At 41.5% G+C, this 22347-nt stretch overlaps 1 protein-coding gene and 3 non-coding genes across 4 annotated transcripts; all 4 read left to right on the top strand.

The window, feature by feature from the left end:
• The first annotated feature begins 259 nt into the window (after positions 1-259).
• LOC117535873 lies at positions 260-22112 on the top strand. The gene is made up of 4 exons (XM_034200493.1): positions 260-383; positions 557-851; positions 17859-18172; positions 21809-22112. Exons 1-4 carry the CDS (start codon positions 260-262, stop codon positions 21826-21828), a joined length of 753 nt encoding a protein of 250 aa, XP_034056384.1. The 3' UTR covers positions 21829-22112.
• Positions 5155-5273, top strand: LOC117535885. The gene has a single exon (XR_004567474.1). It is a non-coding gene; the product is annotated as a 5S ribosomal RNA (ribosomal RNA).
• LOC117535884 lies at positions 7240-7358 on the top strand. The gene has a single exon (XR_004567473.1). It is a non-coding gene; the product is annotated as a 5S ribosomal RNA (ribosomal RNA).
• LOC117535883 lies at positions 12983-13101 on the top strand. Its single transcript, XR_004567472.1, has one exon. It is a non-coding gene; the product is annotated as a 5S ribosomal RNA (ribosomal RNA).
• Positions 22113-22347: the final 235 nt, after the last annotated feature.

Genomic DNA, 22347 nt, shown 5'->3' with positions numbered 1-22347 from the left:
AGTAGTCAAGGCGGGAGGAAATGAAGGCATGGATTGTAGTCGTTCGGCTGCGGGGCGGGTGAGAGAGGGTAGGATTTTTGCAATATTGCGGAGGTGGAAAAATGAGGTGGTGATATATGGTGCAATTCCCCAAATCACAAAAGTGCAATGTTTTTCTTATATTTTAAGGAGTGCTATGGATAATCCACTTGATAAAGAACCAATAGAGCAATTTAAAGAATTGCTGCAAACCAATGGAACTGCCGCAACAACTGAAAAGATGAATGCATATTTGGAAGAGCAGGATACAATTCCACTAAACATCGGCATCACAGGAGAGTGTGGCCCTGGTAAATCCACCTTTGTTAACGCCTTTAGAGGCTTAGACAAGAAGGATAAGACATGTGGAATGAAGAACAAAAGGATAGTGAGTTAAACGAAGAAATGTTTCTCACAAAGATCAGGGAAAACTGCATTCAAGGTAAGTGTTATGTCAGGGGCGACATAACAAATTGCTATAAATAAGTTACATAATACTGGATGAGCCTACTAACCCTTGTCTGTCTTTGTAATGCAGGTCTTGAAAAACAAGGTGTTGAGTCTCCAAAGGTCTTTCTGGTGTCCTATCATCTCCAGCTGTATGACTTCCGTCTGTTACAGGAGACCCTAGAGAGAGAGCTTCCTGCACACAAAATAGATACTCTGCTGTTAGCCTCGCCCATTGCCAATCTTGAGATCATCACCAAAAAGAAAGAGGCTCTCCAGTCAAAAATAAAGTTCCTTGCTGCTGCATCTGCATTCGGAGCAGCTGTACCATTTCCTGGGCTCTCTGTTGCTGTCGATATAACCATGGTTACTAATGCCATATATGAGTACAAACATACTTTTAGCCTTGATAGGAAGTCACTGCAGAGTATTTCTGATAGTGCAGGTGTGCCTTTGGATGATCTAATGGCAGAGATGAAATCACCACTGGCTTTAAAAGAAATAAGCGAAGATGCTATCTTTTTCATGCTGTCTGTGTCTTGGTTTCACATTGCTTTAATGGCAGCAGAGGAAGGGGCCAGATTTATTCCATTATTTGGATTATCAGCAGCAGCGGCCCTCTCTTTTACCTCAACCTGCTCTCAATACTTTCCTGAACATTCTCACTGAGGATGCTCAGAGGGTATTCAGAAAGGCCCTGGGCTTAGTGTGATATTGTAAAGGGATTGGCAAAGGCATATAATGTCAAGTATAAAACTTCAGTGTAAAAAATAGATTATTTTTTGAGTATATTGCATTGTATTTTATTTACTTGAAATATATATACTGTAAATCATAGACTTGTATTTGAGCTACACATTGCATCATACTCTCAATCAAATGGCTTCTAACAAGATGTTGTATTCTCTTATTAATGCTGGTATTAATGAAAAAGTCCTCGTGACTTTAAATCAAACATGTATAATAAAGGAAAGAGAGTTAACCTATATGTATAACGAACATAAGTATTTTTGTGATTCATTGCTAATTGGAAACTTTTTTCTAAACATAGTTTGGTAATCTATTTTACACCTTGTACAATTGTGATGCTTCCAGCATTGGGGACTTGATCAGCAGAAGGTATGTCAGAGCCAATCTTCGTAATAACTAGCAAACTAAAGATCATGTACTACATCCACTGCACACATAATCTGAAATAACAACTCATATTTCTCGCATCAAATTACATCAAAACGCATTTTAATGGCCAAACTAACTTTAAAATAGGCATTTTCCACCGAGAATAAAACGAAGTTCGGCCATGTTTTTTTTTTCTGCAGGGAGAAATTTTGAAGATCACGTGAAGTCAAACAGAGCACATGGTGTAGTCCAAACGATAGCTGGGGATTCTGGGTAGTGTAGTGTCTTCTGCCATCCTTTACTCCGAAAAAATATTTGTTTCTCCGAATCGAAGGGGGAAAATACAAAAGCATTGCACACAATTTAAACCAATCAATGTTGTGTAATTAACAAGGATAATCTGGTGTTCTTTAGTCGATGAGTAGTGCAGATATCACTGTAAAATCAATCGACAGTAAGAGGAATACTTACTTCCGGGTGTACAATTCTCCGTTATCCAATGAGAATGGACGCTCACATTATCTTTAAGGGCAGCCGACACAAACGAATGCCGTGCTTCCATGAGCGTCCATAGAAGCATATGGACATCACGGAAAGCTGAAAATGGACGCTAAGGGCCCCCCTCTTGCGTTGAAAATGGACGCTAAGGCCCCCCCTTGCGTTGGAAAAAGCCGACACAGGACTTGACATAACGTCAACATAGGCCGACCTGGGAGTGAGGATGTGTTGTTTGAGCAGCTATAAATAGCATGTGTGCCGATTGAATTTTCGTTTACGGCCATACCACCCTGAACACGCCCGATCGGACTGTAGAATGGACCGGACTGTAGACTGGACCGGACTGTAGAATGGACCGGACTGTAGACTGGACCGGACTGTAGAATGGACCGGACTGTAGAATGGACCGGACTGTAGACTGGACCGGACTGTAGACTGGACCGGACTGTAGACTGGACCGGACTGTAGAATGGACCGGACTGTAGAATGGACCGGACTGTAGAATGGACCGACTGTAGACTGGACCGGACTGTAGAATGGACCGGACTGTAGAATGGACCGGACTGTAGAATGGACCGGACTGTAGACTGGACCGGACTGTAGAATGGACCGGACTGTAGAATGGACCGGACTGTAGACTGGACCGGACTGTAGAATGGACCGGACTGTAGACTGGACCGGACTGTAGAATGGACCGGACTGTAGACTGGACCGGACTGTAGAATGGACCGGACTGTAGAATGGACCGGACTGTAGAATGGACCGGACTGTAGAATGGACCGGACTGTAGAATGGACCGGACTGTAGAATGGACCGGACTGTAGAATGGACCGGACTGTAGAATGGACCGGACTGTAGACTGGATCAGACTATAGACTGGACCGGAATGTAGCCGGGCTCGGTCTATGTGCTGGATGGAAAGTATTTTGTGTCAATGAGCTTTTGCAGAAAGAAATTCAAATAAATCCTTTATTTATAAAAAAAAAAAAAAAAAAAAAAACACGCCCGATCTCGTCCGATCTCGGAAGCTAAGCAGGGTCGGGCCGGGTCAGTACTTGGATGGGAGACCGCCTGGGAATACCCGGTGCCGTAAGCTTTTACTTTATTCCTTTGTCAGCACACGGCGCTGCCCTTTCAATTGACACAGCTGTACACAGACTGAGGAGGACAATGCGCAGTTAACTATTGCTCTAATAGACCATTTGCTCAAATATTCATATTTTAACAACTATTTCAATGTCAAACTAAAAAAGGACCACTGTCAATCAACAGGGTGTAGGGGGCGGCTTCGGAGAGAAGCAGTGCCGTGAGTGGCTCTGTCCTTTGTGATGCTGTGACTTAGCTCCAATCTCACAATGGAAATGGAATATCACCAGTGGCGTTTTTACATGTACAAAAGTGGTGGGGCACACAAAACTTAGATGTCTATATATAAGCTTCTGCAGTGAGGTTCATGGCTGGTGAGGCTCTGACACTTCAGGTTTACAAATATTATATTTTGACCTAAATCAAAATATAATATTATTTTCAAAAGCTTTTTTTGTCTGATGCTTCAATTAATTTTAAACAGACAGTTCAACAAAAGGATACCCAAAAATGTAATTTTATCATTTAAATATTGAATTGTTCTCTCTTAGTAAGATCCCATTTTCAATCAAATTGCAGTCTTACCTTGACATGAAGATGAAGTCCATTTGCCTATCCTTCTGGACAAAAATCTCTATTACTTTTTTGTAAAAGTCCTCCTTATGTTCTTGTAGTTTCAAAAGTCTATCATAAATCTGATCTAATCAATAGATTTATGATTCGAAAATTATAAAAGTAGGGTAGACATGTGGATATTATCCGGCTGAACAAAACGTGCATTTATCTAACAGGTTTGTTTCCCACAGATCTTATTTGGAGCTATTTTCTAAAATCCTATGGAGAAATATCATTGCTTTTTTGTGGAGGGAAGCCATGCGCAGTTTATTTCTGGGTTTTAGGACGCCTCACTGCAGCTCTCTCTCCTCCTCTTCACACACCACCCTTTTCGCGGCACACGTACTTACAGCCAATCAGCTCTGAATGATGTGAGATGACGTATGGTGGGGATGGCAGCACTATGCCCCTATGGTCATTATTTTTTTGCCACACACATTAAATAGGACAATACTCTGAGCATGCGCAGTGTAGTTTTTACAGTCACCATTGACTTAAACAGGGAGAGGGAGGGGCAGGATCGGGTTTTGTCCCACATGGCTCTAAACAGCTCAATAGGCACACACTGTAGACACTAATTAGAAGAACACAGACTAAAACAGCAATGTACAGACGAATCAGATGATTAAACATGATCTTAAAATATATTTTATATATTTTTTAATTTATTTTTTGCATTTTTTTGTAATCATTACTTTTAATACTTTCTGCTGACACTAGGTGGGGCTGTGCCGCACCTGCCCCTAATGACCAGTCGCCACTGAATATCACCATTGGATTTATAGCTGCTTAAACACCGCTGATAACGCAGCCTTCTTCCACAGGTAAAATCCAATGTATCCTCTTTTACTCAAGCTTGGAGCCTAAACTACAGGCAAGAGAAAGCCATGAGAAAGATTTGAAATATGATCATTTCAAGTACAGACAAGTTTAAAAAAAGTACAACCAAAATCAATACACTGAGCAAAAGCGCCCTAGAAAGGGATGAAAAGTCCTTAGCTTAGTTCCCCCTTTCAGAAGAGACCACGGTTTGGGCGGATGTTACTTAAATGGCAGCCGATTCCAGCACTTTGCAACAAGAAAAAAGCTTGAATTGAACTTTCAGCCAAACACCAAACAAGCGTTCACAGCAAGACTGAGACGCCGTATTTGATATGAATGCATTGTTGATAAAAGTCATGATTGAAGAGCACCACTTTTTGTGTTTTGCAAAATGTCCACGCAATGTGCCAGCAAACATGGAGCTCCAAACAGGTGATTTCCAGGAGTAAAAGAGGATCCATTGTATTTGAGCTGTACGTGAGAAGGTGGAGGGTTATCAGCGGCGGCGTTTGAGCAGCTATAAATAGCATGTGTGCCGATTGAATTTTCGTTTACGGCCATACCACCCTGAACACGCCCGATCTCGTCCGATCTCGGAAGCTAAGCAGGGTCGGGCCGGGTCAGTACTTGGATGGGAGACCGCCTGGGAATACCCGGTGCCGTAAGCTTTTACTTTATTCCTTTGTCAGCACACGGCGCTGCCCTTTCAATTGACACAGCTGTACACAGACTGAGGAGGACAATGCGCAGTTAACTATTGCTCTAATAGACCATTTGCTCAAATATTCATATTTTAACAACTATTTCAATGTCAAACTAAAAAAGGACCACTGTCAATCAACAGGGTGTAGGGGGCGGCTTCGGAGAGAAGCAGTGCCGTGAGTGGCTCTGTCCTTTGTGATGCTGTGACTTAGCTCCAATCTCACAATGGAAATGGAATATCACCAGTGGCGTTTTTATATGTACAAAAGTGGTGGGGCACACAAAACTTAGATGTCTATATATAAGCTTCTGCAGTGAGGTTCATGGCTGGTGAGGCTCTGACTCTTCAGGTTTACAAATATTATATTTTGACCTAAATCAAAATATAATATTATTTTCAAAAGCTTTTTTTGTCTGATGCTTCAATTAATTTTAAACAGACAGTTCAACAAAAGGATACCCAAAAATGTAATTTTATCATTTAAATATTGAATTGTTCTCTCTTAGTAAGATCCCATTTTCAATCAAATTGCAGTCTTACCTTGACATGAAGATGAAGTCCATTTGCCTATCCTTCTGGACAAAAATCTCTATTACTTTTTTGTAAAAGTCCTCCTTATGTTCTTGTAGTTTCAAAAGTCTATCATAAATCTGATCTAATCAATAGATTTATGATTCGAAAATTATAAAAGTAGGGTAGACATGTGGATATTATCCGGCTGAACAAAACGTGCATTTATCTAACAGGTTTGTTTCCCACAGATCTTATTTGGAGCTATTTTCTAAAATCCTATGGAGAAATATCATTGCTTTTTTGTGGAGGGAAGCCATGCGCAGTTTATTTCTGGGTTTTAGGACGCCTCACTGCAGCTCTCTCTCCTCCTCTTCACACACCACCCTTTTCGCGGCACACGTACTTACAGCCAATCAGCTCTGAATTATGTGAGATGACGTATGGTGGGGATGGCAGCACTATGCCCCTATGGTCATTATTTTTTTGCCACACACATTAAATAGGACAATACTCTGAGCATGCGCAGTGTAGTTTTTACAGTCACCATTGACTTAAACAGGGAGAGGGAGGGGCAGGATCGGGTTTTGTCCCACATGGCTCTAAACAGCTCAATAGGCACACACTGTAGACACTAATTAGAAGAACACAGACTAAAACAGCAATGTACAGACGAATCAGATGATTAAACATGATCTTAAAATATATTTTTTAATTTATTTTTTGCATTTTTTTGTAATCATTACTTTTAATACTTTCTGCTGACACTAGGTGGGGCTGTGCCGCACCTGCCCCTAATGACCAGTCGCCACTGAATATCACCATTGGATTTATAGCTGCTTAAACACCGCTGATAACGCAGCCTTCTTCCACAGGTAAAATCCAATGTATCCTCTTTTACTCAAGCTTGGAGCCTAAACTACAGGCAAGAGAAAGCCATGAGAAAGATTTGAAATATGATCATTTCAAGTACAGACAAGTTTAAAAAAAGTACAACCAAAATCAATACACTGAGCAAAAGCGCCCTAGAAAGGGATGAAAAGTCCTTAGCTTAGTTCCCCCTTTCAGAAGAGACCACGGTTTGGGCGGATGTTACTTAAATGGCAGCCGATTCCAGCACTTTGCAACAAGAAAAAAGCTTGAATTGAACTTTCAGCCAAACACCAAACAAGCGTTCACAGCAAGACTGAGACGCCGTATTTGATATGAATGCATTGTTGATAAAAGTCATGATTGAAGAGCACCACTTTTTGTGTTTTGCAAAATGTCCACGCAATGTGCCGGCAAACATGGAGCTCCAAACAGGTGATTTCCAGGAGTAAAGAGGATCCATTGTATTTGAGCTGTACGTGAGAAGGTGGAGGGTTATCAGCGGCGGCGTTTGAGCAGCTATAAATAGCATGTGTGCCGATTGAATTTTCGTTTACGGCCATACCACCCTGAACACGCCCGATCTCGTCCGATCTCGGAAGCTAAGCAGGGTCGGGCCGGGTCAGTACTTGGATGGGAGACCGCCTGGGAATACCCGGTGCCGTAAGCTTTTACTTTATTCCTTTGTCAGCACACGGCGCTGCCCTTTCAATTGACACAGCTGTACACAGACTGAGGAGGACAATGCGCAGTTAACTATTGCTCTAATAGACCATTTGCTCAAATATTCATATTTTAACAACTATTTCAATGTCAAACTAAAAAAGGACCACTGTCAATCAACAGGGTGTAGGGGGCGGCTTCGGAGAGAAGCAGTGCCGTGAGTGGCTCTGTCCTTTGTGATGCTGTGACTTAGCTCCAATCTCACAATGGAAATGGAATATCACCAGTGGCGTTTTTACATGTACAAAAGTGGTGGGGCACACAAAACTTAGATGTCTATATATAAGCTTCTGCAGTGAGGTTCATGGCTGGTGAGGCTCTGACTCTTCAGGTTTACAAATATTATATTTTGACCTAAATCAAAATATAATATTATTTTCAAAAGCTTTTTTTGTCTGATGCTTCAATTAATTTTAAACAGACAGTTCAACAAAAGGATACCCAAAAATGTAATTTTATCATTTAAATATTGAATTGTTCTCTCTTAGTAAGATCCCATTTTCAATCAAATTGCAGTCTTACCTTGACATGAAGATGAAGTCCATTTGCCTATCCTTCTGGACAAAAATCTCTATTACTTTTTTGTAAAAGTCCTCCTTATGTTCTTGTAGTTTCAAAAGTCTATCATAAATCTGATCTAATCAATAGATTTATGATTCGAAAATTATAAAAGTAGGGTAGACATGTGGATATTATCCGGCTGAACAAAACGTGCATTTATCTAACAGGTTTGTTTCCCACAGATCTTATTTGGAGCTATTTTCTAAAATCCTATGGAGAAATATCATTGCTTTTTTGTGGAGGGAAGCCATGCGCAGTTTATTTCTGGGTTTTAGGACGCCTCACTGCAGCTCTCTCTCCTCCTCTTCACACACCACACTTTTCGCGGCACACGTACTTACAGCCAATCAGCTCTGAATGATGTGAGATGACGTATGGTGGGGATGGCAGCACTATGCCCCTATGGTCATTATTTGTTTGCCACACACATTAAATAGGACAATACTCTGAGCATGCGCAGTGTAGTTTTTACAGTCACCATTGACTTAAACAGGGAGAGGGAGGGGCAGGATCGGGTTTTGTCCCACATGGCTCAAAACAGCTCAATAGGCACACACTGTAGACACTAATTAGAAGAACACAGACTAAAACAGCAATGTACAGACGAATCAGATGATTAAACATGATCTTAAAATATATTTTATATATTTTTTAATTTATTTTTTGCATTTTTTTGTAATCATTACTTTTAATACTTTCTGCTGACACTAGGTGGGGCTGTGCCGCACCTGCCCCTAATGACCAGTCGCCACTGAATATCACCATTGGATTTATAGCTGCTTAAACACCGCTGATAACGCAGCCTTCTTCCACAGGTAAAATCCAATGTATCCTCTTTTACTCAAGCTTGGAGCCTAAACTACGGGCAAGAGAAAGCCATGAGAAAGATTTGAAATATGATCATTTCAAGTACAGACAAGTTAAAAAAAGTACAACCAAAATCAATACACTGAGCAAAAGCGCCCAGAAAGGGATGAAAAGTCCTTAGCTTAGTTCCCCCTTTCAGAAGAGACCACGGTTTGGGCGGATGTTACTTAAATGGCAGCCGATTCCAGCACTTTGCAACAAGAAAAAAGCTTGAATTGAACTTTCAGCCAAACACCAAACAAGCGTTCACAGCAAGACTGAGACGCCGTATTTGATATGAATGCATTGTTGATAAAAGTCATGATTAAAGAGACCAACTTTTGTGTTTTGGGCAAATTCCACGCAGTATGTGCCACAAACAGATCCATGGTGCTAGAGGGGTCCTGTAGGACAGAACAGGTGATTTGGCGGCTAGAAAACAAGATATTTCCAGTCTGGGATAAATGTAGGGATAGACGGATCGAGCTCCAGTATGAAAGGGTCACGAGGCATAGGAAACCTGACCTTTAAAGACGGAGCTCAATTGAGAGGAACATTATGTATGAACGGCTGATTAGAGCAAACTGGTTTATGTGTTGAACGTTCTGGAGGTTCCTGAGAGGGTACTGAAAGAAATAACAAAAAAGTAACTGAGTTCTTATGGGATGGGAGGGGAGTGAAGATAGCAAAGGAAGTCTTGGAGAATGGTTACAAAGATGGGGGATTGAAGCTAATTAACTTAGACAGGAAGATAAAAGCAAGTAGGGTCAAGAGGATGATAGGATACCTGAGCATTAACAATGACCACCTATGGAAGGTCTTTCTTGGGGATGCGCTGAGCAAGTGTGGAGGGTGTGGTGACAGTGTGATTTTCATGAAGATGGGGAAAGGGAGAATGAACGGCATGAGTGAGTTTCAAAAGGAGGTTTTGAGTGCATGGGGTGAGTTTTTGCTAAATGTGAGGTACGAGTGCGTGAATGTGAGGCAAGTGTGGAACCAGCCTATCTTCCTAAATCCTAGGATTAAGGGTGAGAAAGGGTTAATTTTCAATTTGCCAATGTGGAGGGCGGGCTTCAGAACAGTGAAGGATCTGGTCTACGAGTATGTCCCTGGGTTCATGAGGTCGCAGGTCATCGTGGACGAGGTGAGGGAAAGGGATTTAGTGATGGGATTGAGGACAGCTGAGAACGTGATGGATAGCATAAAGGAAGGGATGCCGGATGAATGGAGAAGGAGGATTGAGTGGGAACAGGCGGGAAGCGATGAGAGCAGGGTTGAACTATATGTAGGAACGGGGGAAAAAACAATCACCCTGGGGAAAATAACAACGAAAGGCATTTATGACATGATGAGAAAAGACTGTGTAAGGAGACCAGCCGCTGAGAAAGTGTGGGAGAAAGTCGTGTGTGAGATGGATGTGAGGAAAATGTGGGTGAACTTAAGGGTGAAGGGAAATAGCCCCGAATGTGAACATTTTGACTTCTTATTACGACACAATAGAGTGTTTAATAACTTAATTGTGAGCATGTTTGATAAAGAGGTAAAGAGGGAATGTGATGTGTGTAAAGTGGGTGTAGAGAACTGTATGCATGAGTTTGTGGAATGCAGTGAATTGAGGGGATTCTTTGAAAGAATGAAAGACATGTTGTACAGGTGTTGGGATGAAAAGGAAATAAAGACGAGGGACTGGAAGGAACTGTGGTTATTTGGATGGAGGGGGAGAATGTGTGGATACAATGTTAACCTGCTGAACCTTGTTTTAAGCCATGCCAGATATGCTGTAAAGCTAAGAAGGAATGTGGCTCATTTTGAGGGGAAAATCGTCAGTGTCTGGGACCTGATGGTGGGGACAATAAAGAGAGACATCAGACTTTTGTACATATATATGAGAAAAGAAGAGTTTATAGAGGAATATGTGGAAGGATGTTCATTGATCGAAGAGGAGGAGGGGAAGTTACATTTTTACTTTGTGATGCAATAAAAAATGTTTTTGTTTTTTGATGATGCTGGATCCTTGTAAAAGGGGATCCTTGTTGTAAAAAGAAAATGTGATAAACTGTAAATATGTGAATTTTGATAATAAAAGATAAAAAAAAAAAAACACGCCCGATCTCGTCCGATCTCGGAAGCTAAGCAGGGTCGGGCCGGGTCAGTACTTGGATGGGAGACCGCCTGGGAATACCCGGTGCCGTAAGCTTTTACTTTATTCCTTTGTCAGCACACGGCGCTGCCCTTTCAATTGACACAGCTGTACACAGACTGAGGAGGACAATGCGCAGTTAACTATTGCTCTAATAGACCATTTGCTCAAATATTCATATTTTAACAACTATTTCAATGTCAAACTAAAAAAGGACCACTGTCAATCAACAGGGTGTAGGGGGCGGCTTCGGAGAGAAGCAGTGCCGTGAGTGGCTCTGTCCTTTGTGATGCTGTGACTTAGCTCCAATCTCACAATGGAAATGGAATATCACCAGTGGCGTTTTTATATGTACAAAAGTGGTGGGGCCACACAAAACTTAGATGTCTATATATAAGCTTCTGCAGTGAGGTTCATGGCTGGTGAGGCTCTGACTCTTCAGGTTTACAAATATTATATTTTGACCTAAATCAAAATATAATATTATTTTCAAAAGCTTTTTTTGTCTGATGCTTCAATTAATTTTAAACAGACAGTTCAACAAAAGGATACCCAAAAATGTAATTTTATCATTTAAATATTGAATTGTTCTCTCTTAGTAAGATCCCATTTTCAATCAAATTGCAGTCTTACCTTGACATGAAGATGAAGTCCATTTGCCTATCCTTCTGGACAAAAATCTCTATTACTTTTTTGTAAAAGTCCTCCTTATGTTCTTGTAGTTTCAAAAGTCTATCATAAATCTGATCTAATCAATAGATTTATGATTCGAAAATTATAAAAGTAGGGTAGACATGTGGATATTATCCGGCTGAACAAAACGTGCATTTATCTAACAGGTTTGTTTCCCACAGATCTTATTTGGAGCTATTTTCTAAAATCCTATGGAGAAATATCATTGCTTTTTTGTGGAGGGAAGCCATGCGCAGTTTATTTCCGGGTTTGAGGACGCCTCACTGCAGCTCTCTCTCCTCCTCTTCACACACCACACTTTTCGCGGCACACGTACTTACAGCCAATCAGCTCTGAATGATGTGAGATGACGTATGGTGGGGATGGCAGCACTATGCCCATTATTTTTTGCCACACACATTAAATAGGACAATACTCTGAGCATGCGCAGTGTAGTTTTTACAGTCACCATTGACTTAAACAGGGAGAGGGAGGGGCAGGATCGGGTTTTGTCCCACATGGCTCTAAACAGCTCAATAGGCACACACTGTAGACACTAATTAGAAGAACACAGACTAAAACAGCAATGTACAGACGAATCAGATGATTAAACATGATCTTAAAATATATTTAATATATTTTTTAATTTATTTTTTGCATTTTTTTGTAATCATTACTTTTAATACTTTCTGCTGACACTAGGTGGGGCTGTGCCGCACCTGCCCCTAATGACCAGTCGCCACTGAATATCACCATTGGATTTATAGCTGCTTAAACACCGCTGATAACGCAGCCTTCTTCCACAGGTAAAATCCAATGTATCCTCTTTTACTCAAGCTTGGAGCCTAAACTACGGGCAAGAGAAAGCCATGAGAAAGATTTGAAATATGATCATTTCAAGTACAGACAAGTTTAAAAAAAGTACAACCAAAATCAATACACTGAGCAAAAGCGCCCAGAAAGGGATGAAAAGTCCTTAGCTTAGTTCCCCCTTTCAGAAGAGACCACGGTTTGGGCGGATGTTACTTAAATGGCAGCCGATTCCAGCACTTTGCAACAAGAAAAAAGCTTGAATTGAACTTTCAGCCAAACACCAAACAAGCGTTCACAGCAAGACTGAGACGCCGTATTTGATATGAATGCATTGTTGATAAAAGTCATGATTGAAGAGCACCACTTTTTGTGTTTTGCAAAATGTCCACGCAATGTGCCAGCAAACATGGAGCTCCAAACAGGTGATTTCCAGGAGTGAAAGAGGATCCATTGTATTTGAGCTGTACGTGAGAAGGTGGAGGGTTATCAGCGGCGGCGTTTGAGCAGCTATAAATAGCATGTGTGCCGATTGAATTTTCGTTTACGGCCATACCACCCTGAACACGCCCGATCTCGTCCGATCTCGGAAGCTAAGCAGGGTCGGGCCGGGTCAGTACTTGGATGGGAGACCGCCTGGGAATACCCGGTGCCGTAAGCTTTTACTTTATTCCTTTGTCAGCACACGGCGGCGCTGCCCTTTCAATTGACACAGCTGTACACAGACTGAGGAGGACAATGCGCAGTTAACTATTGCTCTAATAGACCATTTGCTCAAATATTCATATTTTAACAACTATTTCAATGTCAAACTAAAAAAGGACCACTGTCAATCAACAGGGTGTAGGGGGCGGCTTCGGAGAGAAGCAGTGCCGTGAGTGGCTCTGTCCTTTGTGATGCTGTGACTTAGCTCCAATCTCACAATGGAAATGGAATATCACCAGTGGCGTTTTTATATGTACAAAAGTGGTGGGCCACACAAAACTTAGATGTCTATATATAAGCTTCTGCAGTGAGGTTCATGGCTGGTGAGGCTCTGACTCTTCAGGTTTACAAATATTATATTTTGACCTAAATCAAAATATAATATTATTTTCAAAAGCTTTTTTTGTCTGATGCTTCAATTAATTTTAAACAGACAGTTCAACAAAAGGATACCCAAAAATGTAATTTTATCATTTAAATATTGAATTGTTCTCTCTTAGTAAGATCCCATTTTCAATCAAATTGCAGTCTTACCTTGACATGAAGATGAAGTCCATTTGCCTATCCTTCTGGACAAAAATCTCTATTACTTTTTTGTAAAAGTCCTCCTTATGTTCTTGTAGTTTCAAAAGTCTATCATAAATCTGATCTAATCAATAGATTTATGATTCGAAAATTATAAAAGTAGGGTAGACATGTGGATATTATCCGGCTGAACAAAACGTGCATTTATCTAACAGGTTTGTTTCCCACAGATCTTATTTGGAGCTATTTTCTAAAATCCTATGGAGAAATATCATTGCTTTTTTGTGGAGGGAAGCCATGCGCAGTTTATTTCCGGGTTTGAGGACGCCTCACTGCAGCTCTCTCTCCTCCTCTTCACACACCACACTTTTCGCGGCACACGTACTTACAGCCAATCAGCTCTGAATGATGTGAGATGACGTATGGTGGGGATGGCAGCACTATGCCCCTATGGTCATTATTTGTTTGCCACACACATTAAATAGGACAATACTCTGAGCATGCGCAGTGTAGTTTTTACAGTCACCATTGACTTAAACAGGGAGAGGGAGGGGCAGGATCGGGTTTTGTCCCACATGGCTCAAAACAGCTCAATAGGCACACACTGTAGACACTAATTAGAAGAACACAGACTAAAACAGCAATGTACAGACGAATCAGATGATTAAACATGATCTTAAAATATATTTAATATATTTTTTAATTTATTTTTTGCATTTTTTTGTAATCATTACTTTTAATACTTTCTGCTGACACTAGGTGGGGCTGTGCCGCACCTGCCCCTAATGACCAGTCGCCACTGAATATCACCATTGGATTTATAGCTGCTTAAACACCGCTGATAACGCAGCCTTCTTCCACAGGTAAAATCCAATGTATCCTCTTTTACTCAAGCTTGGAGCCTAAACTACGGGCAAGAGAAAGCCATGAGAAAGATTTGAAATATGATCATTTCAAGTACAGACAAGTTAAAAAAAAGTACAACCAAAATCAATACACTGAGCAAAAGCGCCCAGAAAGGGATGAAAAGTCCTTAGCTTAGTTCCCCCTTTCAGAAGAGACCACGGTTTGGGCGGATGTTACTTAAATGGCAGCCGATTCCAGCACTTTGCAACAAGAAAAAAGCTTGAATTGAACTTTCAGCCAAACACCAAACAAGCGTTCACAGCAAGACTGAGACGCCGTATTTGATATGAATGCATTGTTGATAAAAGTCATGATTGAAGAGCACCACTTTTTGTGTTTTGCAAAATGTCCACGCAATGTGCCAGCAAACATGGAGCTCCAAACAGGTGATTTCCAGGAGTGAAAGAGGATCCATTGTATTTGAGCTGTACGTGAGAAGGTGGAGGGTTATCAGCGGCGGCGTTTGAGCAGCTATAAATAGCATGTGTGCCGATAGAATTTTCGTTTACGGCCATACCACCCTGAACACGAAGGGAAATAGCCCCGAATGTGAACATTTTGACTTTTTATTACGACACAATAGAGTGTTTAATAACTTAATTGTGAGCATGTTTGACAAAGAGGTAAAGAGGGAATGTGATGTGTGTAAAGTGGGTGTAGAGAACTGCATGCATGAGTTTGTGGAATGCAGTGAATTGAGGGGATTCTTTGAAAGAATGAAAGACATGTTGTACAGGTGTTGGGATGAAAAGGAATAAGACGAGGGACTGGGAAGGAACTGTGGTTATTTGGATGGAGGGGGAGAATGTGTGGATACAATGTTAACCTGCTGAACCTTGTATTAAGCCATGCCAGATATGCTGTAAAGCTAAGACGGAATGTGGCTCATTTTGAGGGAAAAATCGTCAGTGTCTGGGACCTGATGGTGGGGACAATAAAGAGAGACATCAGACTTTTGTACATATATATGAGAAAAGAAGAGTTTATAGAGGAATATGTGGAAGGATGTTCATTGATCGAAGAGGAGGAGGGGAAGTTACATTTTCACTTTGTGATGCAATAAAGAATGTTTTTGTTTTTTGATGATGCTGGATCCTTGTAAAAGGGGATCCTTGTTGTAAAAAGAAAATGTGATAAACTGTAAATATGTGAATTTTGATAATAAAAGATAAAAAAAAAAAAAACACGCCCGATCTCGTCCGATCTCGGAAGCTAAGCAGGGTCGGGCCGGGTCAGTACTTGGATGGGAGACCGCCTGGGAATACCCGGTGCCGTAAGCTTTTACTTTATTCCTTTGTCAGCACACGGCGGCGCTGCCCTTTCAATTGACACAGCTGTACACAGACTGAGGAGGACAATGCGCAGTTAACTATTGCTCTAATAGACCATTTGCTCAAATATTCATATTTTAACAACTATTTCAATGTCAAACTAAAAAAGGACCACTGTCAATCAACAGGGTGTAGGGGGCGGCTTCGGAGAGAAGCAGTGCCGTGAGTGGCTCTGTCCTTTGTGATGCTGTGACTTAGCTCCAATCTCACAATGGAAATGGAATATCACCAGTGGCGTTTTTATATGTACAAAAGTGGTGGGCCACACAAAACTTAGATGTCTATATATAAGCTTCTGCAGTGAGGTTCATGGCTGGTGAGGCTCTGACTCTTCAGGTTTACAAATATTATATTTTGACCTAAATCAAAATATAATATTATTTTCAAAAGCTTTTTTTGTCTGATGCTTCAATTAATTTTAAACAGACAGTTCAACAAAAGGATACCCAAAAATGTAATTTTATCATTTAAATATTGAATTGTTCTCTCTTAGTAAGATCCCATTTTCAATCAAATTGCAGTCTTACCTTGACATGAAGATGAAGTCCATTTGCCTATCCTTCTGGACAAAAATCTCTATTACTTTTTTGTAAAAGTCCTCCTTATGTTCTTGTAGTTTCAAAAGTCTATCATAAATCTGATCTAATCAATAGATTTATGATTCGAAAATTATAAAAGTAGGGTAGACATGTGGATATTATCCGGCTGAACAAAACGTGCATTTATCTAACAGGTTTGTTTCCCACAGATCTTATTTGGAGCTATTTTCTAAAATCCTATGGAGAAATATCATTGCTTTTTTGTGGAGGGAAGCCATGCGCAGTTTATTTCTGGGTTTTAGGACGCCTCACTGCAGCTCTCTCTCCTCCTCTTCACACACCACACTTTTCGCGGCACACGTACTTACAGCCAATCAGCTCTGAATGATGTGAGATGACGTATGGTGGGGATGGCAGCACTATGCCCCTATGGTCATTATTTTTTGCCACACACATTAAATAGGACAATACTCTGAGCATGCGCAGTGTAGTTTTTACAGTCACCATTGACTTAAACAGGGAGAGGGAGGGGCAGGATCGGGTTTTGTCCCACATGGCTCAAAACAGCTCAATAGGCACACACTGTAGACACTAATTAGAAGAACACAGACTAAAACAGCAATGTACAGACGAATCAGATGATTAAACATGATCTTAAAATATATTTAATATATTTTTTAAATTTATTTTTTGCATTTTTTTGTAATCATTACTTTTAATACTTTCTGCTGACACTAGGTGGGGCTGTGCCGCACCTGCCCCTAATGACCAGTCGCCACTGAATATCACCATTGGATTTATAGCTGCTTAAACACCGCTGATAACGCAGCCTTCTTCCACAGGTAAAATCCAATGTATCCTCTTTTACTCAAGCTTGGAGCCTAAACTACAGGGCAAGAGAAAGCCATGAGAAAGATTTGAAATATGATCATTTCAAGTACAGACAAGTTAAAAAAAAGTACAACCAAAATCAATACACTGAGCAAAAGCGCCCAGAAAGGGATGAAAAGTCCTTAGCTTAGTTCCCCCTTTCAGAAGAGACCACGGTTTGGGCGGATGTTACTTAAATGGCAGCCGATTCCAGCACTTTGCAACAAGAAAAAAGCTTGAATTGAACTTTCAGCCAAACACCAAACAAGCGTTCACAGCAAGACTGAGACGCCGTATTTGATATGAATGCATTGTTGATAAAAGTCATGATTGAAGAGCACCACTTTTTGTGTTTTGCAAAATGTCCACGCAATGTGCCAGCAAACATGGAGCTCCAAACAGGTGATATACAGGAGTGAAAGAGGATCCATTGTATTTGAGCTGTACGTGAGAAGGTGGAGGGTTATCAGCGGCGGCGTTTGAGCAGCTATAAATAGCATGTGTGCCGATTGAATTTTCGTTTACGGCCATACCACCCTGAGTAAAAAAAGAAAGAAGAAAAACAAAATAAAAGAAAGCAATGCAGAAGAATATAAAAAGGAGGACGTTGGAAGTGAAAGCGGAAGTAATGGAGGAAGAGGAGAAACAGGAAGCGACGAAACATCGGAGCCTGATGGGAAGAGGAGTTATGCTGGGTCTAAGGAGAAAAATGAAGGAACGCCGGTGGAGGAGCAGTCTGGGAACGTGAAGGTGGAGAAGGGTCCTGATGACGGTGAACGAGTCTCCAGAGATGTGAGTGCGGAGGCGGCGAAGACGGCATTGAGGCATGAGAAACGACAGATGGACATTCTACGGGGTGAGGCTAAATTGAAATGACTTTAATAATGATGTATCTCCTTTTTCTCCTTATAATGGTGACAATATCATCATTTAATGGACATGGGCTAAAACAGACGGACAGAAGGGACAGGGCTATCATGCTGTGTGCCACTGACATTGTTTGCTTCCAAGAAACGCACTGGAATGATAGGTGTGTGGATGATGTGAAAAAGAGTTGGTTTGGTGATGTATATGTGAGTAACGGGGGTACGAATGCTAGAGGGGTGGCGATTCTAATTAAGACAGGGGTGGTGGAGAATGTGAGCAAAGTGGAAGATGATGGTGATGGAAGAATGATTGGTGTAGTGTTTGATTATATGGGAGAAACATATAAACTCATCAATATATATGCACCAAATGATGAAAGGGAGAGAAAAGGTTTTTTTGAGGGCTTAGAAGGGAAGTGTGGGGGGAACTGTATGATTGTGGGGGATTTCAATGTGTGGTGTGGGAAAATAGATGTGTCAGTGGGGATGCGCTTCAAAAGTGACTCTTCACGTGGCGCATTGAAAAAGGTTATGAGGGAGAATGGAATGAGTGATATATGGAGAGAGAGGAACGCAAATGAAAGGGTGTTTTCTAGGAAACAGGTGGTAGAAGGGGTGCTCAAGCAAAGCAGGATAGATCTATTAATTTGTAAGGCGAGCATGGGGGGGAAAATTGGGGATATTGAACACAGAACCGCTGCCATGAGTGATCACACGATTCTGTGCTTTAGTTTCACTGAGGGTTGTAGAGGGAAAGGGGGGGGGAATTTGGTGTTTGAACGGGATGCTATTAAAAGAACAGGGATATAAAACTAAAGTCAATGAATGCATTTTGAAGCAGGGTAGTAGGGAAGGAGTGGATGTGGCAGTGTGGTGGGAGGAGTTAAAAAGAGACATCAAAAAAATGAGTATAAAGTATAGCAGTGGGAGGAATAAAAGAGAGAGAGAGAGGGAGGGAAAAGTGAGGAGAGAGCTGGAGAGGGAGGCAGAGAAGATAGATGCAGAGATAGGGAGAGATATAGGAAATTACACTAGACTTAAAGATGAGATGGGTCAGATAGAAAAGGGCAAGTGCATGGGAGCAATCATAAGGAGCAGGGCGGAGTACTTAGTTGAAGGGGAGAAGAGCACTGGTTTCTTCCTGGGAATGGAGAAAAGGAAGCAAGGGAAGAATTTTATTAAGCAGATAGAAGGTAAAGGGGGAGAAACGATCACAGAGTTAGTAGGGATAGCCAGCAGGGTAGAGGAGTTCTACAAGGATTTATTTAAAGAGGAGGTGAACGATGAGAGGAGCTTGGAAATGACCATAGGCAGCATGGATAAGAGCCTGAGTACTGAGGGGAGAGACATGTGTGAGGGGGAAATAGGGAAAGGGGAGATTGAAAATGCCATAAAAGGAATAGGGAGAAATAAAAGTCCAGGGCTGGATGGTTTGACAGCAGAATTTTATATTGAGTTCAAGGACATTTTGGTGCCCATACTACATGAGCTGTTTAAGCAGCTAGAAGAGAGGGAGGAATTGCCGGCTGACCTTTCAACAGGGGTCATCAGTATTCTATATAAGAAGGGAAGTAGGGACAAATTGGAGAACTATAGGCCTTTGAGTATGCTAAACACTGATTATAAAATTCTGGCACGGGTATTATCGAACAGGTTAAAGAAAGTGATTGGGACGGTAGTGGGGTGCACACAGGCCTACAGCATACCAGGGAGGGACATCAGCGACACAGTGAGTAGTATTAGGGACACTATTGCACACATGAAGGGGGGGAAAGGTGGGATAGTTGTCAGTTTAGATCTAAACAAAGCGTTTGACAGGGTTAATCATTCATATTTATTTAAGGTTTTAGAGAGAGCAGGATTCGGGAAGGGATTTATTGGATGGATAAAGAGGATATATGCAGGGGCGGTTAGTTGTGTCAAAGTCAATGGGATCATCACAAATGTTTTCAGACTGGGGAGGTCAGTCCGGCAAGGGTGCCCTCTCTCTGCCATGCTTTATGCGCTATCAGCAGAGCCGCTTGCCACTCTGTTACAGAATAACAAGATGGTGAGAGGGATAGAAGTACCAGGAGGAGGAATGAGTCTGCTGTATCAGTATGCTGACGACACCACTTTAACAGTGAGGGACATGGTGAGCATAAAGGGGATTCTTGATAGCTTACTTGTATATGGAGGGGCGTCAGGGGCTAAGGTCAATGTGGACAAATCAGAGTACATGGTGCTAGGAGGGGTGACTGTAGGAAGAACAGATTTGGGGCTAAAAGAAAACAAGGACTATTTCACAGTGCTTGGGATAAATGTAGGGATAAAGGACAAGGAGGGCAGAGACATCCAGTATGAAAGAATCACAGAGAGCATAAGGAAAACGCTGACCTTTTGGAAAAGAAGGAAGCTCAAATTGAGAGGGAAAATTATAGTAGTGAACGGGCTGATTATGAGCAAACTGGTTTATGTGTTGAACGTTCTGGAGGTTCCTGAGAGGGTACTGAAAGAAATAGACAAAATAATAAGTGAGTTCTTATGGGATGGGAGGGGAGTGAAGATAGCAAAGGAAGTCTTGGAGAATGGTTACAAAGATGGGGGATTGAAGCTAATTAACTTAGACAGGAAGTTAAAAGCAAGTAGGGTCAAGAGGATGATAGGATACCTGAGCATTAACAATGACCAACTATGGAAGGTCTTTCTTGGGGATGCACTGAGCAAGTGTGGAGGGTGTGGTGACAGTGTGATTTATATGAAGATGGGGAAAGGGAGAATGAACGGCATGAGTGAGTTTCAAAAGGAGGTTTTGAGTGCATGGGGTGAGTTTTTGCCAAATGTGAGGTACGAGTGCGTGAATGTGAGGCAAGTGTGGAACCAGCCTATCTTCCTAAATCCTAGGATTAAGGGTGAGAAAGGGTTAATCTTCAATTTGCCAATGTGGAGAGCGGGCTTCAGAACAGTGAAGGATCTGGTCTACGAGTATGTCCCTGGGTTCATGAGGTCGCAGGTCATCGTGGACGAGGTGAGGGAAAGGGATTTAGTGATGGGATTGAGGACAGCTGAGAACGTGATGGATAGCATAAAGGAAGGGATGCCGGATGAATGGAGAAGGAGGATTGAGTGGGAACAGGCGGGAAGCGATGAGAGCAGGGTTGAACTATATGTAGGAACGGGGGAAAAAACAATCACCCTGGGGAAAATAACAACGAAAGGTATTTATGACATGATGAGAAAAGACTGTGTAAGGAGACCAGCCGCTGAGAAAGTGTGGGAGAAAGTCGTGTGTGAGATGGATGTGAGGAAAATGTGGGTGAACTTAAGGGTGAAGGGAATAGCCCCGAATGTGAACATTTTGACTTCTTATTACGACACAATAGAGTGTTTAATAACTTAATTGTGAGCATGTTTGATAAAGAGGTAAAGAGGGAATGTGATGTGTGTAAAGTGGGTGTAGAGAACTGCATGCATGAGTTTGTGGAATGCAGTGAATTGAGGGGATTCTTTGAAAGAATGAAAGACATGTTGTACAGGTGTTGGGATGAAAAGGAAATAAAGACGAGGGACTGGAAGGAACTGTGGTTATTTGGATGGAGGGGGAGAATGTGTGGATACAATGTTAACCTGCTGAACCTTGTTTTAAGCCATGCCAGATATGCTGTAAAGCTAAGACGGAATGTGGCTCATTTTGAGGGGAAAATCGTCAGTGTCTGGGACCTGATGGTGGGGACAATAAAGAGAGACATCAGACTTTTGTACATATATATGAGAAAAGAAGAGTTTATAGAGGAATATGTGGAAGGATGTTCATTGATCGAAGAGGAGGAGGGGAAGTTACATTTTCACTTTGTGATGCAATAAAGAATGTTTTTGTTTTTTGATGATGCTGGATCCTTGTAAAAGGGGATCCTTGTTGTAAAAAGAAAATGTGATAAACTGTAAATATGTGAATTTTGATAATAAACGATAAAAAAAACAAAACACGCCCGATCTCGGAAGCTAAGCAGGGTCGGGCCGGGTCAGTACTTGGATGGGAGACCGCCTGGGAATACCCGGTGCCGTAAGCTTTTACTTTATTCCTTTGTCAGCACACGGCGCTGCCCTTTCAATTGACACAGCTGTACACAGACTGAGGAGGACAATGCGCAGTTAACTATTGCTCTAATAGACCATTTGCTCAAAT

This window comes from Gymnodraco acuticeps, unplaced genomic scaffold, assembly GCF_902827175.1.
Source record: "Gymnodraco acuticeps unplaced genomic scaffold, fGymAcu1.1, whole genome shotgun sequence".
In the NCBI taxonomy this organism is placed as follows: Eukaryota; Metazoa; Chordata; class Actinopteri; order Perciformes; family Bathydraconidae; genus Gymnodraco; species Gymnodraco acuticeps.
Note: the sequence above shows the minus strand (reverse complement) of the source record. Positions and strands in the feature narration are given on the sequence as shown.